Source organism: Raphanus sativus, chromosome 4, assembly GCF_000801105.2.
Source record: "Raphanus sativus cultivar WK10039 chromosome 4, ASM80110v3, whole genome shotgun sequence".
Taxonomy (NCBI): Eukaryota; Viridiplantae; Streptophyta; class Magnoliopsida; order Brassicales; family Brassicaceae; genus Raphanus; species Raphanus sativus.
Genome location: NC_079514.1, coordinates 43,461,586 through 43,483,492, shown reverse-complemented (window position 1 = coordinate 43,483,492; position 21,907 = coordinate 43,461,586). Strand labels below are relative to the sequence as shown.

Below are 21,907 nucleotides of genomic sequence, written 5' to 3'. Positions count from 1 at the left end.
TATACACTTTACAGTTGTACAGTTTGAGATAAGAAGAAATAACAAACTTTCTTTCATCATCTTCTTCGTTCATCTCTCGAGCTGAATCTCAAATCTTCATCTTCGTTCATCTAAACTCTGATGTTAATATGGTATCAGAGCGAAGATAATCGTTTTCCGCTTCGTTTTCTCAGCTCGATCTCATCGTACAAATGAGTCTCCCTTTGGTTTCGCTTTCGCGGTTCTTCTATACTCTATTTCTGGCGATTTGCGATCTTTTCTCTGGAGTTCTCGGTTGCGTTTGGATCTTGCTTGTTACTCTTCATTGATCGCTTTCTTTCGTTTCTCGATTCGTTTCTCATGGCGCCTTCATCACCTGCTACATCTAAGGATTCATCGCGTCGTTCATCCGATCATTATGAGAATCCCTATTACTTACACAGTAATGATCATGCTGGATTGACTCTTGTTTCAGATCGCTTGACGACTTCTTCTGACTTTCATTCTTGGCGTCGCTCGGTACGAATGGCTTTGAACGTCCGTAACAAACTCGGATTTATTGATGGTACGATTGCTAAACCGCCTTCTATGCATAGAGATTATGGTGCTTGGTCTTGTTGTAACGACTTAGTTGCTACCTGGTTGATGAACTTTGTATCTAAGAAAATTGGTCAGAGTTTGTTATTCATTTCTACTGCTGAAGGAATCTGGAATAATTTGATCTCTCGGTTTAAGCAAGATGATGCTCCTAGAATCTATGATCTTGAACAGCGATTGAGTAAAATAGAGCAGGGATCTCTGGATGTTTCTGCCTATTATATTGAGTTGGTTACTCTCTGGGAAGAGCATCGAAACTTTGTGGAGCTTCCGGTTTGTACATGTGGGAAGTGCGAATGTGATGCTGCTGCTTTATGGGAGAAGATACAGCATCGTAGTCGGGTCACGAAGTTTCTAATGGGACTTAATGAGTCTTATGAGCAGACGAGAAGACATATCTTGATGTTAAAGCCCATTCCTACTATTGAAGAGGCTTTCAACATTGTTGCACAAGATGAAAGGCAACGCACTCTTCGTCCTGCTACTGCAGTTGATAATGTTGCGTTTCAGACTTCGGTTGCTCCTCAGTCTACTCTTGTAGCTGATCAGGCTTATGTTGCTGCTTACAATGCTGGTAGAGCTTATCAGAAACCAGTTTGTACTCATTGTGGAAAGATTGGTCATACAGTGCAGAAGTGCTTCAAGCTTCATGGATTTCCTCCTGGATATCGATCATATGGTTCCAAGAATGCTTCTTCTCAACCAAAGCCTGCTGCATCGTCTCCACAAGTGACCGCTCCGGTATCAAATGCAGTTGCTTCTGTGTGCGTTGATAAGGACACTTGTTCTTACTCCTCTGTTCCTACAGCTCTTCCTCAGTTGACTAGTGGAGGCATGAATATGAATCTGCAGAGCTTTACTCCACAACAACTTCAACATCTTATTGCACAGTTCAACTCCCATGTCCGAGCTTCAGAGAATCAAGTTCCTTCCTCCAGTCATTCTCTTCCACGAGCAACAATAACAGAACATGGTCATATGGATCCATCTTCCTCTTCTGGTACTATACCTTTTCCTAGTATCAACCTTACTGTTCAAAACCAAATTCTTTGTTACCAAAATCATTCTCTTTCAACTCTTCCATCTTTAGTCCCACATGACTCTTGGATAATAGATAGTGGAGCTTCTAGTCATGTTTGTTCGAGCATAGATATGTTTGATAGTTTTGTCTCAGTTTCCTCTGTCACTGTGACACTTCCGAATGATAGTAAGGTTCCCATTACTCATGTTGGTACTATAAAAATCACTGATTCATTGATTTTGTATGATGTTCTGCTTGTTCCTGATTTTTGTTTCAACCTGATTAGTGTGAGTAGTTTGATTCGAACTTTGACTTGTGCTGCTCATTTCTTTCCTAATGGTTGTCTTATCCAGGATCTTTCTCAGGGCTTGATGATTGGGAAGGGTAGTCTTTACAACAATCTGTACATTCTCGATACTGATCATCCTGTTGCATCTAAAGAAACATTGTTATGTGGCATGGTTTCTCCTGATAGTTTCATTTGGCATCAACATTTGGGACATCCCTCATCAAGTGTTTTTCAAAAGATTTCAACTTCTTTACCAAGTTTCAAGCGTGTTTCGTCTGAGCTTTCTCCTTGTTCCATTTGTCCTCTTGCAAAGCAGAAGCGTCTTGCGTATGTCTCCCACAACAATCTCGCGTCTGCTCCATTTGATTTAGTTCATCTTGATATATGGGGTCCTTTTAGTGTTGAGTCTGTTGAGGGATATCGTTACTTTCTTACTTTAGTTGATGATTGTACTAGAACCACTTGGATTTACATGTTGCGAAATAAATGAGAAGTTTCAGTGATATTTCCATTATTTCTTAAGCATGTTTCGACTCAATATCATTCAAAGATCAAGGCAATTCGTTCTGATAATGCTCCTCAGTTGGCTTTTACTGATTTGATCAAAGAACAGGGTATGATTCATTATTTTTCTTGTGCATATACACCACAACAAAATTCTGTTGTTGAACGCAAGTATCAACACTTATTGAATGTTGCTAGGGCTTTACTGTTTCAATCAAATGTCCCTCTTGAATATTGGAGTGATTGTATAATGACTGCAGTGTTTTTGATCAATCGTATGCCATCTCCCTTGCTAGATAACAAATCTCCTTTTGAAAAATTGCTTGGTAAGTGTCCTGATTACATGCTTCTTAGGAGTTTTGGTTGTCTCTGTTTTGCATCGACAAAGGTAAAGGCTAGAAATAAGTTCAGTTCTCGTGCTATACCTTGTGTTTTCTTGGGTTATCCTTCAGGTTTTAAAGGCTATAAAGTGTTAGATTTGGAGTCTCATTCTGTTATCATTTCTCGAAATGTTGTTTTCAAAGAGCAAGTATTTCCTTTTAAAACATCTAACTTGCTTTCTAAAAGTGTTGACATGTTTCCAAATACAATTTTACCTTTATCTGTGCCATTGCATTTTGTTGAGTCTCATCCTTTTTCCTTTGATAATGATAGTTCTACTTCTGATCATCATCCATCTGTCTCGCCTGTTGTGCCTGCTTCTGTGTCTACTTCTTCTTCTGCTTCATGAGCACACACTCATAACACTGAAGTTCATAGTCCAGAGAATGTTGATGCAGATTTATCTCATGTGTCTAGGCCTAAACGAACGACTAGAGCTCCCGCTTATCTGTCCCAATATCATTGTGCTTCTGTTCAAACCATTACTTCAACTTCTTGTCGTTTACCTCGAACACCTCCTTCTCAAAATCATTGTTTTCTTGTTCCTTTTGCTTCTATTCTTTCCTCTTCTTTTCCAGCTACTCCTAAAACGCCTTATCCCATTTCTTCAGTGATCTCTTATGATCGTTTAAACCCTGTTTTCCAAGCTGCTGTTCATACATATTCTTTAGAAACAGAGCCTAAAACCTTCAAACAGGCCATGTTATCTGATAAATGGAAGAAGGCTGCAAATGTGGAACTTGATGCTATGGAGGAAAATAGGACTTGGGATGTTGTTACTCTCCCTGCAGGCAAGAATGTTGTTGGTTGTAAATGGGTTTTCACCATCAAGTATAACGCAGATGGTACCATTGAGCGTTTTAAAGCTCGCCTTGTGGCTCAAGGTTTTACTCAACAGGAAGGGATCGATTTTATGGATACATTTTCTCCTGTTGCGAAGCTTACGAGTGTCAAATTGCTTCTTGGATTGGCTGCTATTAAAGGATGGAGCTTGACTCAGATGGATGTATCTAATGCCTTCTTACATGGCGATCTTGATGAAGAGATCTATATGCGTTTACCGCAAGGATACACTCCTCCTCCTGGTGTTGTTTTGCCTCATAATCCAGTTTGTCGCCTCCGGAAGTCACTCTATGGCTTGAAACAAGCGTCTAGACAATGGTACAAACGCTTTTCCTCTGTTCTCTTGGGCGCCAACTTTATTCAGTCTCCTGCAGATAACACTTTGTTTGTCAAGTGTGTGGGTGATTCCTATGTTGCTGCATTGGTATATGTTGATGATATCATGATTGTCAGCAATGATCCTACTGCAGTAGCTGATCTTCAATCCCTTCTTCGGTCAGAATTCAAGATTAAAGACCTTGGTCCTGCTCGTTTCTTTCTTGGATTGGAGATAGCGCGTTCATCTGAGGGGATTTCGGTGTGTCAGCGTAAGTATACGTTAATACTATTGGAAGATGCTGGTTTGTTAGGCTGCAAGCCGAGCTCCATTCCGATGGATCCTACACTACATCTTACTAAAGATATGGGTACTCTGTTGCCATCGCCAACTGCGTATAGAGAGCTCATTGGTCGTCTCTTGTATCTCACGATAACAAGACCTGATATTACCTTTGTCGTACATCAGTTGAGTCAGTTCCTTTCAGCTCCAACTGATACGCATCTACAAGCAGCTCATAAGATACTTCGTTATCTTAAGAACAATCCTGGCCAAGGACTTATGTACTCTGCGAACTCGGAGCTTTGCTTGAATGTTTTTGCTGATGCAGATTGGGCAACTTGCAAGGAGACTAGACGATCTATCACCGGCTTTTGTGTCTATCTTGGCTCTTCTTTGATTTCTTGGAAGTCGAAGAAACAAGCAGTGGTTAGCCGCAGTAGTACTGAAGCCGAATATCGAAGTCTTGCTTTGGCTACTTGTGAGATCATTTGGATCAACCAGCTGCTTCGAGATTTGTTGGTCACTCCTACTGGTCCTGCTAAGCTCTATTGTGACAACAAATCTGCCATTCACATTGCCACCAACCCTGTTTTCCATGAGCGCACCAAGCACATCGAGATCGATTGCCATACTGTTCGTGATCAGATCAAGGCTGGATGCCTCAAGACGTTTCACGTTTCTACAGGGAATCAGTTGGCAGATATATTGACTAAGCCTCTACATCCTGGACCATTCCACTCTCTTCTTCAACGCATGTCTGTGTCAAGTCTTTATCTTCCTGATGCTTCAATGATAAAGACTTGAGGGGGGTGTATTAGTAGTAGTCCGGTTTATTATGGTTATTGAGAATTGGTTAAGTTTCCTTTTGCTTAACCGGTTTATATATACACACTTTACAGTTGTACAGTTTGAGATAAGAAGAAATAACAAACTTTCTTTCATCATCTTCTTCGTTCATCTCTCGAGCTGAATCTCAAATCTTCATCTTCGTTCATCTAAACTCTGATGTTAATAAAGTATGCATAGAATTTTCGTATTTATATATAAATATATATAATTCTGGAAGTTTTTTTTAAATATTTAGTTTAGATATGATAAATTAATATTTCTAACTAGATTTTGACATGCGTTTTTGAAACACAGGTTTATTTTTTGTCTAAATGTAAAATGTAAAAACTAAATTTTTTTTTTTTAATGTTGTCTCCAGTAATATAAATTTTCAATCAAATTCTCTTTCTAATCACAAAACTATTCTGCAAAAGACAAAAAATTAAAAAAAACTGTCATAATAAAAAAAAAACACAACATTATTGAGAGCATTTACAACCTTGACATGAAATTGGTGTTAAAATTTATTTATCTAACCGAACCGGTTCGGTCCAACTAAGAGAGAAGAGACAACTTTGAACAATGTGTTTTGGTCGGGATATTAATCAACTCGTCCTCTGAACTCCACAAAGTCAAAGCTACCCACTTTACCTATAAAAAAGAGTTCAGATTCTTTTCTCTATGACTTCTTCTTGTTGTTGTTTCTTTCGCTCGATTCTCTTCTCTTGCCCCGCCAACTTCCCATCTCGATCAGATTCCCTGTTAGCTTTCTTTCCAAACAATCTGACTCGCTCCTCTCCTTCTAGGCCCTCTCCTTTCTCGATTCTCTTTTAGTTTTCTTTAACAAAAAAAAAAATAAGGCTTCAAAAAGCTAATATATATATAATAGCAAACCTGTTTTTGTTAATTGATGATGTCATCATTTTTTTATAGGAAAAAAAAAGTTTGATCTAATGGTCATGCTTGCTCCTTATTTTTGATCTAAGGGCTATATAATTTTCTTGCACTAAATAGCTTACGTCATCACAAATGTTCGTATTTGGCATCTTTTCCTAATCGTTTCAATCTCAAACAACCATCCCTTCGTACAGTGGCGAAGCTAAAAATATTTTTGATCGGGATCATTATATATAAAGTTAATACTTAGATTTAATATATATGTTATTACAACAATTTTTTCTAAAAAAAAAATATTAGTGGGACAGATAAAATTTTACATAGATTAATGGGGTCAAATACCAAATTTTACTTAAATATTATAGAATTTTAGAAAAAAATATACCAAAAAAAAATTTCCCCAAATTCTACTGGGGTCACCTGACCCCACATGTCTCTCTCTGCCTCCGCCCCTGCTTCGTATATGTCATCTTTCATGAATCATTACATTCTCAAACAACACAACCTTTCAATCACACCTCTTTAATCAATATATGTATATGTACGTTGCCTGTTTTTACATACGATGCACGATAGTTACACATCAGCCCTCTTGTACGGGACACTTCAGTAAAGTCCCGAGAAGAAGAAGTTTCTGTAGTGACCAGACGATGAGAAGTTTATGGCTACGTTTAGGGATGAGCCAGTTTAACAATTAGACGCTAGAGGACCTATAATTTTTATGCTTCTCTAGGTCAAAAAATTTCTGAAGAAGATGACATCAGATAAGAAAGGCAGAAAGCAACCTATTTGAAGAAGCAAGCAATATAATGTCAATTGATAGGAAATTCGATTGGAAGGATAAGGGGGAAGATATCTGGAGACTGGGGAAAAAGGTCTGTCGTTCATGGATCCAGGAATCGCCGTTTCACAATGCGGACGAGAATATGTTGATCACGCGGTGGTCCGAGTTGAGTCCGCCTGAACCGTGTAAATACAAAACGCGACGACTAACATGTAATAATTCGGATCGTTTCTGTTTCAGTGGTTTAATAATTCATCAAATGAAGAAGAAGACCACATGCTTTTAAGCAATTATTGATAGCTTTTTTTCTTACTGGCCCAATTATTTATTATTCGAGAGCTCATTTGACCAAATAAGGTTGTTTATATGTTATGTTAATACGATTATATTGTAAGATCTTTATGATAAATATTTATATCGACAAAAACATGGTAACTTTTAATAGTTTGTAATTTTAATTTTTGTAGATAAATATGATTAAAATACATTAAAGCATTCATAAAATTGCTTATGGAGTACTTTTATAGGAAATCAAAATTTTATTTAACGGCTGATTTTTTTCTTAATCTCTAATATATTGCAACAATTTCATTTAAGAAACTGAGTAAGACATTATAGTTTCACTTAAGCAAAAGATGTGTTCTCCTTTAAGAATTGCATTTTTTGAAATTTAATATGGACATTTTCATTGAATTGTTTGATGACCAAAATAATTGTATATTTCCAAAAGCTTAACCATCAAGCCATTTCATAACAAAAATATTTTGAAAATTTAATCATAAGTATAATACATGTTCATTTGTTAAAAAAAAATGTGTATTTTCTGGAAATTAACCATTAAACCCTCTAAATCCTATTATGAGAGAAACTGATATAAGTTTACAAATTAATAATAATTTTTTCTTTAAATATATTGTATTTGCTGGCATCATTTTTTATAGGAAAAATAGTTATAATCTGACGTTCAGATTTGTACTTTTATGACCTAATATAAAATTATTTATCTAAATGACTCACATCATCTAGAAAATAATATTTGGCAACTCTTACTTAAATCATATCTTTTTCAGAAAAATACAACTCATCTTATATATATTACTAGGTGTGGACCCGTGCGTTGCACGGGTTTTGTTGATTTTTTTGTTTTATGAAAACATAATAAGAATGTATATTTTTGCATCAATTTTAAAATTTAGGTATATGTTATGAGACATATTTTTGAATTTAAAACCTTTTTAACATAATTTATGATTTTTTTATAAATAGTTAATTTTATTTTGAAATTTATTTCATTAAATTAAATTAAAAGGACAAAAAAATTACAACCATAAATTGTTTAATTTTCCCCGTTTATGTAATGTCATCTAGTGTTTATTTGAAATCCTTTCCAGCATTTTTTTGATATTTTTTTTTTGGGTCAAAAGTTAGTTAAAATTACAGAAGTAATAAAGTCATATGCTATGTGTTGAAGTTGGATAAAGAAAGTAAGAGTTGTTCCGGAAGTTTGGCTTGGATCATGAGCGGAAGACTTGAATTATAATACTGTGTTTATAAAATTTCCAATTTCGGTTTATGAATTGAACCGAACATAACCGAATTTTGATTTAAAAGGTTCGGTTGTGGTCAGAACCATCAGACGTCCGTCCCCAGCTACCAAACGTCTTCCTCAAATCCCTCTCCGTCTCCAACTTCACCGTCTCTGACAGCCACCTCGCCGGGAACTGGGGCCTCCGTCTCCAATTCCAAAACCCTAACTCGAAGATTCGCTCGCTACGACCGAGACCTGTTCACTCTGTACAACGATCGCGAGACTCTCTCCTAGATGCGTATGCCGCCGTTCTTGATCGAAGCGGATCAGTCCAAGGCGAGTTGAAAAAGCCCTCCATAGATCCATTTGATTACCACTAAAAGGCACGACTAATGTCATGACTTTGTTTTTTTTAATGTAACTCTCTCTTTTGTGTATTTTCTAGTTTCAGCTGAGTTTCTTTGATCCCGGAGCCTGGTCCTCTTCTTCAATGGTTTCATGTTCAGATAGGAGATGTTACTCTAATTTCCAGACGGAATCTGACTGTTCTCCCAACAATCTCTGTTCGTATGCGTTAAGTAAGGTGATGGAAGTGGCACTTCTGGCTACTACGTCTCTGATTTCATGTCTTTTGCCACTGTTATCACCAGTACCTTGGCTATAAACTCCTCTGCTCCCTTTGTCTTCGGGTAAGCTAAAATGTCCTCTTTCGATTTTGATATGTGATGCTTATTCTTCGTTATTGACAAACAGGTGTAGCAATTTACAAACCGGTGACTTATAGAGGCTTAGGCGAGCGTGGATGGGATCTTTTGGTTAGGCCAAAGGCGTTTATCTGTTATCTCACAGCTTGCTACGCAAGGACTCGCACCAAGAGTGTTCTCGCATTGTCTGAAGGGAGATAAAGGCAAGTGTAATGAATCCAATGGTCGTGAGTGTTTATATTCTTTTTTTCCTTGTGTGAGGTTTTCATTTTTAACCTGGATACATTATTGGGAATCTTAGCAAGTGGAACTTGTGTCAATAGTGTTAGGGTAACGGTTGACAATATATTAAAAAAATCATTTTGTTTCGAGTGTTTTGTAGTTTGATTTTGTGACATGTAGTTGAAAATCTTGACTTCAAGTTTGATTTTGGGGTGCAGGGATATGGGTGCAGACGTGCAGAGCCATTATTACACCTCCAGGCTATTAGTTGTCTGTCCAAAACGTTCAGCTCTTTCTATTGCAAATCCTCAATTTAATTTTGGTAAAAATCTGACATCTTTTCTTGAATAGCTTTTATAGTTAGCCAAGAGTGCCTTCGATTAGGCTTTTTTGTCCATAAATCACATTTTTTTTTAAATGAGTTTGGGGAAATAGTTAAGTTTTATTTATTCTAGATAACAATAATCTGTTTTCTTACATAAATTTTTTAAAGAACATAAATTTTAAATATTATTGAAAACTTCTTGATATACAATATTTTGTAAAACTTTACTGTCGTCATGTTTTGTCCCTGTTTTAAGAATTTGAAGTCCTGCAGTTGTAGTGACTCTTGATAGCGCCACATAGAGTTGTCCGTGAGAGAAAACTTGACTTGGCAAATACAAACCAACTTTGTTTAAACTTTGACCTTGACTCTTGTTTATAGTCATTGCATAGGATACTCTTACAGGGAACTGACGTCGTTTCAGCTTGAATGGCCATCTTGCATCTGTTGGTGTAAGACTTATTCTAGGAATAAGAACCCGTTTTCCTACGTAAGTTCCGGTAAGAATTTCCGCTTCAATAATCCAGTTGCCTAGGCGAGTTATTAGTAACCTTGTACCATTGCAAAGTCCTTCCCGTTGATTTAGATTTCTTAGTAGCATGACTGGAACACCTATCTTGAGATCAAGTTTGTGATTTGGAATCCCTGAAAACTTCAATGTATTTAAAAAATCTGTGGGATATAAAACATGCTGATTTGCCACTTTTTCTTTGTCGTCACCAATACTATCTGAACTTAAATATTCCTTTTGCTCTCCGTCTAAGCAAGATAGCATGTAGTTATTCACTTCGTCCACCGTTTCGTTCCTTGGAGTAAGTATTGCTCTCTCGATGAGATAATTCTTATCTTTAAAATGAACTTGGAAATCTTGATATGTAGACTTGGCAATGCATTCAACGGGATCTCCATTGTTTTTCAAAAGCAGTTTGTTGTCTATTTCAACTAAGCTGATTTCTTCATTCGATGTTTTGTATTTTGCTGGTGAAGGTGTTGTGCCGTCACCGATACCTATCAGCCATTTAGCAAAATCTTTCTCAGCTTGGTGGAACCTCATATTTTTCTCAAGAGTGAATATGGAGCAGTAGTTCCATAAATATGAACGGTTGATTGTTGCCATAACAGTTTGTTGCCTCGTGCCTTGTGGAATGACTGGTAGAATTTGTCTAAAATCACCACCAAGGAGTACTGTTTTCCCTCCAAAGGGTTTTGTTGCTGCAGCTGGATCTGTCACAGAGAGTAAATCTCGCAGAGTTCTATCAAGAGCTTCAAAAACAAATCGATGACACATAGGTGCTTCATCCCAGATGATGAGGTCAGTTTTTTCAAGTAATTCAGAAAGCATGGTACCACGGCTAATGTTGCACATACTGTCCTGATGCAGATCTATCGGAATCTTGAACCGCGAGTGTGCTGTTCTACCATTAGGTAAAAGTATAGCTGCGATTCCAGATGATGCCACTGGTAGTACAATTTTTCCCTGTGATCTTAACTTTGAGATGATTGTCTTATAAACATAGGTTTTTCCTGTTCCTCCTGGTCCATTGAGAAAAAATAATTTCCCTTTCATACAGTCAATTGAGTCAAGAACCGCTTCATATACTTTCTTCTGCTCTTCATTTAATGTTTGTATTAACTTGATATGCTCTTCTTCTTGTTCAAGAATATTGTAACTTGTTTCATCTCTGAGCATTGAGTTTTTCAGTTTCTTCATCAGTTCACTGTCTGGCTTTGGCATGTCATCAAAATCGGTCAGTGATTTATTATTCTGCGCTAGAATCCTCTCTATTTCTATAAGTGTGTAGCTTTGTAACTCTTCATCTGTGAACTGTTGGTCCTCGAAATTGAATTTCTGCCTTTGTTTATAGGCTATGTCTTCAGCTAAGTGACGCCAACAATGCTCCCACAGAAGGCAAGGACTGCTTAATTCGCAGTAAAGTAACAATGTGACAAAAAGATGGCGAAGCTGGGAAGGATATGCATATTGTGCTGCTTCATCCATAGCCTGTTTCCATTCTGAGTCACCATTCAACAATCCTCTTGCATAACACGCTTCTTTGAATGACTTGTGTTTGACATTGTCGACTGTTTTCATATCATCAAAGCTTGTCGGCCCTTTGAGTATATTTAACAACATTCTCAGATAATATGAATCTCCTGCTGTTGGATGAATGTTTGCTATTCTTCCTATGCTGAATCCTTGTTTTCTTGGTGACCAGGTTTTTGCATCTGAATCCCACACGAATTTTGTTGGGAACTGGGCATATGTAAGTTCTCTTGCTTCAGGACATTGTTTGCACATCTCAAAATATTCTGTAAGCATTGTTTTCTCAATTCCATGTTGTGAGATAATAGATTCGAGATTTCTGTCTTCAGGGTAAACAATTCTCTGTTCATCTTCTAGGTGTACCGGTAACCTTGTTACGGCAGGTTTTCGTTCATGTATATCAAAGGCAAAAATTCGCCAAGAAGCTTCACATGCAGAGAGGTAACGACATTCCAAGTAGTTCGCTATCTCATTGATATCTTCTTTTGATTCACTCTCTTCTGTTTTCTGTTCCATGTCTTTTTTCTTTTCGATTGCCATTGTAGCCATGTCGACTCCTTTTGTGATATACTTGAACAGATACTTTATGGCGGATGATCTACTGCACCATTCAACATTGATATGAGCTTTGTATTTTTTAAGAAGCCGGAGATTGTGAGGTACAACATAGCTGTTATCAAGTTTTGCATCTCCTTTCATGACAAATTTGGTTTCATCATATCTCCTACGGTAAGTAATGTAGCCAGCTTCATTGATGCTTGTGTTGTCATTATAGGGTCTTGGAAACTTTTTTGTGCATCTGTTATCAACCATACACTTTGATCCACATGGTCCATGCATCATTAGTTGTTCAACTAATAGAAAACCTTCCGGATCAGTCTCTTTATCTGGTAACTCAGAGGTAATGAACTTATCAATATCTTCCGCTGTCGGAACTTGCTTTGATTCGTGTAGCCATAGAAGTATATGTGCATGAGGAAGACCACGTTTTTGAAACTCAATTGTGTGAACAACTGCTTATAGTAAAACATAAAACGTTAGTTAAAAATATTGGTGAAAAAATAGTAAAAATGATTTTCTTTTTTATTACCTGCTGTAATGGGGCCGAAGAAGACACCATCTTGTAAATCATTAAGAAGTTCTTGTAACTTCATCTTAAATACACGACATTCAATATCGGGTCTATCGTTTGCATTCTGGTTTCCTGCTTTTCTTATATGATCACTCACTTCTTCCCACTTTGGATTTGCAGTTATGGTAATGAAGAGATCCGGATTTCCATACCATCTGCATATTGCCATTGCATCTCGATAATTCTCGACCATATATCGCGGTCCGCCTGTGAACGAAGAAGGTAAAATAATTCTCTTTCCTATCTTTGTTGAACTCACATCTCCTTGTAGAATTGCATCACATACATTGTTATACAAATCTGCTCTTAGTTTTTTCTGATTGAGCATGTAAAAGGTCATGCGTTCTTGTTCGATGGCAGTATATGCGTCGACTATGTATTGGTGGAAAAGACGTTCTGAACGAACTATTGTTCCTGGAAGTGTCAATCGGGTATGTATTTGATATGCATAATACTCTCTCATTGTAACGTATGACCTCTTTGTAGCATATCCTTCTGAACTGTATGGAATAGTTTTCTCAATGTAGCCTTGTTCACCATATGGAAACAACAAAGGATACTGTAGTGACATATACGATGGATGTAAATAACTTATCCGTTGTGGTTTATCCATTCTAGGATGCACTATAATATCTCTATCGGAGTTTGGGAAAGACATGTCACCCACAATAAGTCCTGCAATTTCGTCTCCTTGTGGTAGGTCAAATTGTCTTCCACGTTCTTTATTTTGGAGTATCCTAATTGAATATTCTTCACTTGCTCCTGACTCATATCTATCTCTAGCCATTCTGAACACTTTAGCTAACTCGTTGTTGTCATCAAGCATCTTAATTAACCCTCTCAGAATACTTTCATCTAGGTCGTTTTCTTTTCCTTTTGATAACGCGTTGAGACGGTTTTGAAGTTCGTTGGCGGTATCATATATGTATAGCTGTGCAAAACGGGGTATATCTCCTTCGGCCGGTAGTAAAGATCCCATTCTGTGGTAGTTTTGACCATGCATACGAAAAGTGAATGGACCATTTCCTGAATTGATATCGTAATCGATTTTCCCTCCCATAGAAGTAAAAGCAAGCATTGAATTATATGCTCGTATATTTTTTCGAAACGATGGAGACTGCCATATTAACTCATCTAAAAAAGCAGGAGGTTCGCGGGATTGACGTAGGGATAACTCGTCCTTGCTGACAGCAGATTGAAAATCTCAGCTCTTTGCCTTTCACTTTCAAGCTTTCTGATTTCCACACCAAGGCTTTGCAGTGAGTACATGTGACCAATTCATTATTTTTTTCTTTAGTATTTCCTGAAAGAAAAAAATGCAGGAGTCAATCCAAAATACATGTATAGATTCATATAATAAATATAGTATATTAATTTTCTGGTACCATGATTGTTTGCCGTTTGTGTTCTTCTTAGACATCTGCGTTTTTTTTCTAAGACACATTTATCTTGATTATCAGTACTTTCTCGATCAGATGTAGGTACCTGATAATTATCTTGAGATTCCTTATTTTCTAAAAGATTATCTTGCAAGATTTCAGTGGTTAAATTTGAAGGGCTTGACTGCTTGCTAGTTTTAGCTATCTTTGATCTTCGGTTATAAATCCTGTAAGATTGTTGAAAGTTTTGAAAAAATTGCAGGAGTTAATTATTTTGTTAGTTAATTTTTTTTCAATAGGATAGAGTGACACAATTGTTACCATCTTCTAAGTTGTGTCGTTGTAAGCTGAGGACCCTATATTTTGTAAAGTTGTGTTAGACAATAAGAATTCATATAAAAGAATTAGAATTTGACTTTTAAGACTTACAATATTATTTAGGTTGTCGGTCCATCTTTGAAGTGTGGATGATAGTAGCCGTATATTAGGGTTCATCCATAAGAAACTTCTCTGTCATAGCAATCTGTTCATCGTTCATAATAGAACGTGTTCTTTTATTAGCTTGCACTTCGTTTTTCTCTTGTGTGTTGTTCATGTTTGAATACCTTGTCTTAGTTTCGTACCTTTGATATATACTGATTGCAATTTCCTAATACTTTTAGGTACCTATGCTTTTATCCTGTTGAGCAGAGGAGAATAAGAATATTTCCTTTTCGATACCAAAGAAGCATGTTTCCTTTTCCCAACAAATGTAATTAGTTTTCTATAGTTTGTTGATTCGGTACGTCTTTCCTTTTTGCATTAGCTAGCATATTTACTTTTTAACCATTTTGTGCTTATTTTCATAATTTTATTATTTTTGTTGTGAAAGAAAATAAGATTGTACTTTTCTATAACTGCCAAAGAAAAAGGACAAAATCCTCTTCAAAAATTCTCGTATACACGTCCTCTCTGTCTCTCTCTCTCTCTCATACACACACAGAGAGAATCAACACATACAGAGAGTCAAAGATAAATAATGAGTCTTAACCCAGATCTATGTATAACATATTACATTTTATATTACTAAATGCATTGTATCATATTACATATATAAATAATGAGTCTATCTTATTAATAAACTTAATGTCTATGGTTGTCAGCCATATTCTCCGGGCACTTTGCTCCAACACCGACTCTATCACCTAATGTACCCAAACATTCATGAAAACGGGTCAAGTCATGTTTTAAACTCAGCTCATAATACTCAAAAGTTCTATCATTGCGAAGCTATTTACCTTAATATGTTCAAGCATGGACTGTCTGGTATTCTTTAATGTATCTTCATCACCTACCGTTGATTCCGGACTGGTCCGTTCTTATTACATTTCGGAACAACTGGATGGACTCGATGACTCGGTCTCGACTCGATGACTCGGTCTCGACTCGATGACTCGGTCTCGACTCGACAACTCGACTCGACGACTCGACTCGAATGACTCGACTCGAATGACTCGACTCGATGACTCGATGACTCGGTCTAGACTCGTTGACTCCATGACTCGGTCTAACTCCTATTGTTAATGTTACTCAATCAACTTGTATGACTCGATGCGTGTTATTACTAGTAACTACTGTTAGAAACCACTAATCTTATTCAGCTTAATAGTTATTATTTGTTTACGTGTTTACGTTTTATACTTTTTAAAAATAGATAATTTATCTTTATTTATAGTTAAGTTGCTTACGTGTTTGGTTAATTTCCTAGCTGTTACTTCAAACTCTTTTAATTTGCATAAACAAATTCTGAATGTAAGGTAGCTAAGTAATAGCTAAGTAATCTTTTAGCAAAAAGGAAAAAAACTAAATAATTTATAGGCAAACACGTTGAGATCACTGATTTTGATTATATTTTAAAAAAACTTAAATTAGGCATGTTTCTTAAATATGAAAACAATAAATTTAAATAATTAAAAATTAAAATAGAAAACAACAATTAATATCTTTAAAAATCAACCCTAAACATGTGGTTTTTTTCGAAGATTCTCGCTTTCTTCTTTTTGATTTTCTTCTTCACGTTCTTTGCGTTTATTTCCCAAATTGCTATCCACCGGAGTTGACTGTATATAGGAAAAATAAAGAATTAAGTTAAGTATAATATATAATATAATAAATCTATCAAACATATGTAATCTAGTTACCTTTATGTGTTTATGAATTTTCGAAACTGTGAAGTTTTGATATGAAGTTTGAAAATCTTTTTCTTTAATTCTTATCTCAAACAGATAAGTTTCCCCCACAATTGACTGCACGCATTTGGGAATATCTTTCACATGTTCAGGCGAGTCTCTTATAATCTGTCAGAAAAGATCTTATTAGATAAAAATTAATGACAACAGAAATATTATATCTACTCAGAATTTTATTTACAACATAAGAAACTTACTTCTTCAGCAGTTGCACCAGTTATTGTTGAACCATCTTCATCAAATATAACAAAAGTTGCAGAATCCTTACCATCATCCACTATTACTTCAATTCTGAAACTGAGAAAATTTGATCCAAAGTTAAATTTAAAAAATAATATTTATCTTTTATTTTAAAATATATAAAGTAGTGCATCATACCTCAAAACTCCAACGGACTGTGATTTAGCACATTTTTGACAATAAAGTGACGATTTAGATTTTTTCAATTTTTTTGAGCAACTTGAACAGGATATATAATTCCAGCCACTATGTGAGACAATATTAGTTATGGTTGCCGTACACATGAATGTCTTTTTCTGCGGGTTATAAATTTATAAAGATATAAAGATTAGAAATATTCATATGATGAAGATATTATTTAAAAGATAGAGTTACGTTACCTGAGGAATATCAGATGCAATGAAATCCCAGATATCATTAATAGAATGTTGGACTTTAGAAATCTCATTAGTTGAAGGAATTTCAACAATGTCGCCAAGATTAACCGAACAGCCACCATCAAACCTGAAACTAATATAGAATCGAAAAATATAAATCTGAGCTAGTAAATTTGTTTTGAACTGATGATGCTTAATTTTAATAAAATAAGCATGAAAAAATTTTAGATCGCACCTTGTTCGAAATTCGGAAACAGAATCAAAATCATTGTTCAAGTAGAATTTTGTTCCAGATGATGCCGACAAATAAATTGCATCTTCATATGTCTTCACCAAAACACTTGTCATGATAAGAACAATGTTTTTATTTTCCACAGCACGATATTTATCTTCAAATAATTCTGCTTGTTCTGCCCACAGTGTTACTTGTATTTCAATTCCTCTGTTTAAGATAAAAAACTTAATGTAAAATAGAAAAAAAAATAAAAAAACGAAATTGATTAATTGGAACTGAAATATACCTTCCTAACAATAAAGTTAGAATAACTCTTCGGAGGACATGTTTGGTTCGACTACGAACATCTGATTTTTCCATGTTCTTGATATATCCAATCACATATGTAACAAAAAACATGTTATATAATAATATTATTTCAAGGAAAATTAATTAAAAATAGGCAATCAGTTGACAGAAAAATACAAAAGGGGATATATATAAAAAAAATAACTGAGCCAAGGAATCTTACCATATAAATCGTATGTTGAGTCTTTCAGGTGATCTAAATCTTCTCGGAATCTAAAATTTTCAGGCGGTATCTGAGGTATTTGTTGAACCTCACATGCAACTGATGTTCTCTCAGTCAATTTTATTTGAAATTTATGATCTGAAACTCTGTAATTTTTATTGCAATCTTGCACATTAAAATTGCAGATTTCAATGATGGCTCCTTCACGTAATCCTTCTCCAAATTTTCAATAAGAGAATGATGCACATAACCTTGAATAGTATTTTCCTATATAATAAACAAATTATTTTTAATAATAAAATTATATAAGATTAAAACTAAAAAAGTTATTAAAAATATACCTTTTCATCGAGTAGGAGAAAATTCATTCCCATCAGCTCATTATTCTTATTTAAATTTCTGGCTTCCCACTTTCTAGTAAGACGTACTACGGTACGACGGTAAGGACGTTTTTTATTCAACTGATTTAGAGTTAAATAACTTGCTGAAGCCATTGTTTCTTGAAAATTCCTGATAAATAATCATAATAAATAAGTATAGTTAAAACACACAGAAATAATAAAAATAATAAGCATAACATCTCGTTATGTCACCCAACACCAATAAACGTATTAAATAATCATTGATTGCATAACATCTCGTTATGTCATCTCATAATCTTTGATTTCTTTAAGACACAACAGTAACCATAAACCTATTAAACAGACACAACAGTACGAAGGACATGCCAAGTTATGTCACCCAACACCAATAAACGTATTAAAACACAACAGTAGGAAGGACATGCCAAGCTGGGATATAAAACCTAACCTTGTATATTTCTTGAAGCAACTCTTTTTTTTTTGTGTGAATAAATATGAAAGAGGTTAGTTCTATATATATAGATGTGAACAATCATTGTTCCTCTTGGGTTATGATTTTTTTAATTAGGGTTTAAATTAAGTAAAATTAACATTAAACAATCTTTGACATTTTAAAAAAAGGAAAATTAGCATTTAATATTTCTTTACAGGTTTTTTTTTAATTTTTTCATAGTTATCTTTACTTTTTATTTACTTTAACTTTTTAAATCGTTTTTATATATGTAAATATTACTTTTTATTTATTTTAACTTTTTAAATCGTTGTTATATATGTAAATATTTTTTAAATAGTTTTTACTTTTTAAATCGATTATTATCTCTTTCATAGTTATATTTACTTTTTATTTACTTTAACTTTTTAAATCGTTTTTATATATGTAAATATTACTTTTTATTTATTTTAACTTTTTAAATCGTTTTCATATATGCAAATATTTTTTTTTGGGTTATGTACTTCTTTTTAAATAATTTTATATATGCAAATATTTTTTTTTGGGTTATTAACTTCTTTTTAAATCGTTTTTTTTATTTCTTTCATTGTTATCTTTACTTTTTATTTACTTTAACTTTTAAAATCGTTTTTATATGTAAATATTTTTAAAAATAATCAACTTCTTATATGAACTTCTTAATTAGGATTTGAATTCAGGAAAATTAGCATTATCTTTATTTAACAGTTAAATTAAGATAAGATTGATTTTATTTATTTATATGTATTTTAACACATGTCATAATCTTAAAAAATTTAGTGACACGTGTCGCGATCGTGTTAATTAGTAACTTTGAAGAACCAAGCTTTATATAATAAGATCGTTTTTATTATCTTATATATTTATTTTAAATTATGAAGTAGTTTAACACATATCACAATTTTAAATATATAACTGTCATGTGTCACAATCATGTTAATTAACAACTTTGAAGAACCAAGTTTCCTATTAAGGAATTTTAGAAAATTATTAAGTGTTTCTAAAAATTTCCTTTTTACTATTAAATCAATTTTAAAATTAATTTATTTCAAAATTCGTTTTTGTTATCTTAGTATATATATTTTATGTCATTATAAATTTTAACCTCTTTAAAAATATTAAAAGGAAAATTACTATCAAATAATTTTATGAAACTATGTTTTTTTAGGATTTTAAAATGGAAAATTACTATTAGATATACTTACAATTAATTTTTTAACAAAATTTGTTTTTGTTATTATCTTAATATATATTTTTAATTTATAATACTATAAATTAACACATGTCGCAATCTTAAAAAATTTAATGACATGTGTCGCGATCATGTTAATTAGTAACTTTGAAGAACCAAGCTTTATATAATAAGATTTTTAACAAAATTTGTTTTTGTTATTATATTAATATATATTTTTAATTATAATACTATAAATTAACACATGTCGCAATCTTAAAAAATTTAATGACACGTGTCGCGATCATGTTAATTAGTAACTTTGAAGAACCAAGCTTTATATAATAAGATTTTTAACAAAATTTGTTTTTGTTATTATATTAATATATATTTTTAATTATAATACTATAAATTAACACATGTCGCAATCTTAAAAAATTTAATGACACGTGTCGCGATCATGTTAATTAGTAACTTTGAAGAACCAAGCTTTATATAATAAGATATATATATACTATTATTTGATAAGTGATTTGGCTTATGTGTCAGCTTCTCCATATTTTTAGGTTTTTCGCTTATTTGTCATGTTCTCCATGATTTTAGGCTTAATCAATGATTTTCATAAATATTTTTCATATATTTCAATAATAAAAATATTTGAAAACATGATAATTACAATTTTTCACTATACCAATATTTAATATTATTTTATTGATTCATTGAATTTTTGATATATTTAGTGAATAATTATTTATTTAACTGATTACAGATAAATATTATAAAATTATCTTAAAAAATAATAAAAAGTGTTTGAAATAGAAAAGACAATCTCATATATTCATCTTGCGTTTATCTACAATTATTTTTAATTTTATATATGCATATAATAACTAGATTTATTATGATACTTATTAAAAATAGTTTTACAAAATATAAAAAAAAATATTTATATCTTGAAAAAATAATAAAAAGTGTTTGAAAAAGAAAAGATAATCTCATATACTCATCTTGAGTTTATCTACAATTATATTTAATTTTATATATGCATATAATAACTAGATTTATTATTATACTAAAATATTAAAAATAGTTTTACAAAATATAAAATTAATTTATTTATATTTTTTAAACGTATATATCAAGCCAAATATTTTTATAAACATATTAATTTTATTAACGAGGTTTATAAGCTATAGCAAAAAAATGATTTATATTGTTTTGTTAATGTGACTTTTTGTAGTGTTTTTAATTATTATTACAGTTGAAAAAATAACATTTATTTGTTACTTAAGTTGAAAATTAATATTTATTTTATTTTAATTTTTTATGAGAATCATAAAGATAATATTTTCAAAATATTATTTTCTTATTTAGAACATGTACCTTATATTATAAAATTAATTATATTTACTTTAAATTTCTTTCGAGAGTTTCACAGAGTTATGTCTTTGTTTTAATTAAAATTATATAAAGAAAATCGTAATTCTATATTTTTAATAAAATATTTCCAAAATAATTTGTTTTAGTTATATTTTATAAATCTTGAAAGTTAAAGACCAATACTTGAAAATATAGGCTGTAAACATGTGGCTAGTCTGGATCCACTTATGTGAGGACCATGATACCTTTGTATAATTCAAAAAAAAAATAACATAAAATATTGTAGAAATTGTTAGTAGATAATTTAGTATAAATGTATACTTATCATATAACGAAAACAATGTCTTATCATGTTTTTTTTTGGTTTATATATAATACAATAATGGTTAATCACAAATAATCTATACTATTAAAAGAGAAGAAATTTTAATAAATTTATTTAAAAAAGTCGTTTGGATTCTTTCATTAACCATTTATTATTTTTACTTTTACCTTTATTTTCTCTAACTATACTCACTTAACATTTATTACTCGAATATTTCATGTGACATATCAAAGAGATTCCATAATTCTATAAGGGGCATTACGTCATGTGCAAATTATTGTATTTCATGTACTTCATTTTATAGTTATATTTACGCTTCCTACAATATAAGTTTGAACCGATGAACTCCACATTATGTTTACAAAATATTTAAAAACACTAAAAATATAGTTCTAAATATAATTAGTTTCAAAACTTGCAGTATTTTATTTTTAAATTAGTTATGAATATAATCTTAATATATTTCCACCTCATAATATTTCAACCAAAATTTAAATCTATTATTTTTTTAAGTTCTCCTATATTATAAATTACTGTATAGATTGTTTTATAGT

General features: G+C 32.9%; 2 protein-coding genes and 1 long non-coding RNA gene across 15 annotated transcripts; 2 read left to right on the top strand and 1 right to left on the bottom strand.

Annotated features, from left to right (window-relative positions):
• The first annotated feature begins 339 nt into the window (after positions 1 to 339).
• LOC130511370 (uncharacterized) lies at positions 340 to 3,120 on the top strand. Its single transcript, XM_057008328.1, has 2 exons — positions 340 to 2,335; positions 2,843 to 3,120. The coding sequence occupies exons 1-2, from the start codon at positions 340 to 342 to the stop codon at positions 3,118 to 3,120; spliced, it is 2,274 nt and encodes a 757-aa protein (XP_056864308.1).
• A 6,270-nt stretch (positions 3,121 to 9,390) lies between these two features.
• On the top strand, positions 9,391 to 14,951 carry LOC108854681 (uncharacterized). Of its 13 annotated transcripts, none has more exons than XR_001949941.2 (15): positions 9,398 to 9,497; positions 9,882 to 10,000; positions 10,488 to 10,812; positions 10,882 to 11,248; positions 11,366 to 11,618; positions 11,717 to 11,812; positions 11,902 to 11,985; positions 12,124 to 12,203; positions 12,320 to 12,445; positions 12,797 to 12,898; positions 13,037 to 13,107; positions 13,295 to 13,372; positions 13,536 to 13,715; positions 13,823 to 13,935; positions 14,718 to 14,951. It is a non-coding gene; the product is annotated as an uncharacterized LOC108854681 (long non-coding RNA). The 13 variants fall into 13 exon arrangements; XR_001949940.2 differs by having other exon boundaries at positions 13,536 to 13,740; XR_001949942.2 differs by lacking the exon at positions 13,536 to 13,715 and having other exon boundaries at positions 9,391 to 9,497; positions 9,906 to 10,000.
• Positions 14,952 to 16,052: 1,101 nt separating this feature from the next.
• On the bottom strand, positions 16,053 to 16,819 carry LOC130511369 (uncharacterized). Its single transcript, XM_057008327.1, has 4 exons — positions 16,662 to 16,819; positions 16,481 to 16,580; positions 16,236 to 16,391; positions 16,053 to 16,154 (listed from the first exon to the last, which is right to left on the bottom strand). Exons 1-4 carry the CDS (start codon positions 16,805 to 16,807, stop codon positions 16,053 to 16,055), a joined length of 504 nt encoding a protein of 167 aa, XP_056864307.1. The 5' UTR covers positions 16,808 to 16,819.
• Positions 16,820 to 21,907: the final 5,088 nt, after the last annotated feature.

Bases quoted from the DNA above. Each gene is read 5' to 3' on its own strand.
- LOC130511370 (XM_057008328.1), top strand. From the start codon at position 340: ATGGCGCCTTCATCACCTGCTACATCTAAGGATTCATCGCGTCGTTCA. The intron at 2,336-2,842 runs GTACTAGAACCA...GTTATCCTTCAG, and splicing joins TCTTACTTTAGTTGATGATT to GTTTTAAAGGCTATAAAGTG.
- LOC130511369 (XM_057008327.1), bottom strand. From the start codon at position 16,807: ATGTGTACGGCAACCATAACTAATATTGTCTCACATAGTGGCTGGAAT. The intron at 16,581-16,661 runs GTATGATGCACT...AAATTTTCTCAG, and splicing joins CAGTCCGTTGGAGTTTTGAG to TTTCAGAATTGAAGTAATAG. The intron at 16,392-16,480 runs GTAAGTTTCTTA...CTTTTCTGACAG, and splicing joins CTGGTGCAACTGCTGAAGAA to ATTATAAGAGACTCGCCTGA.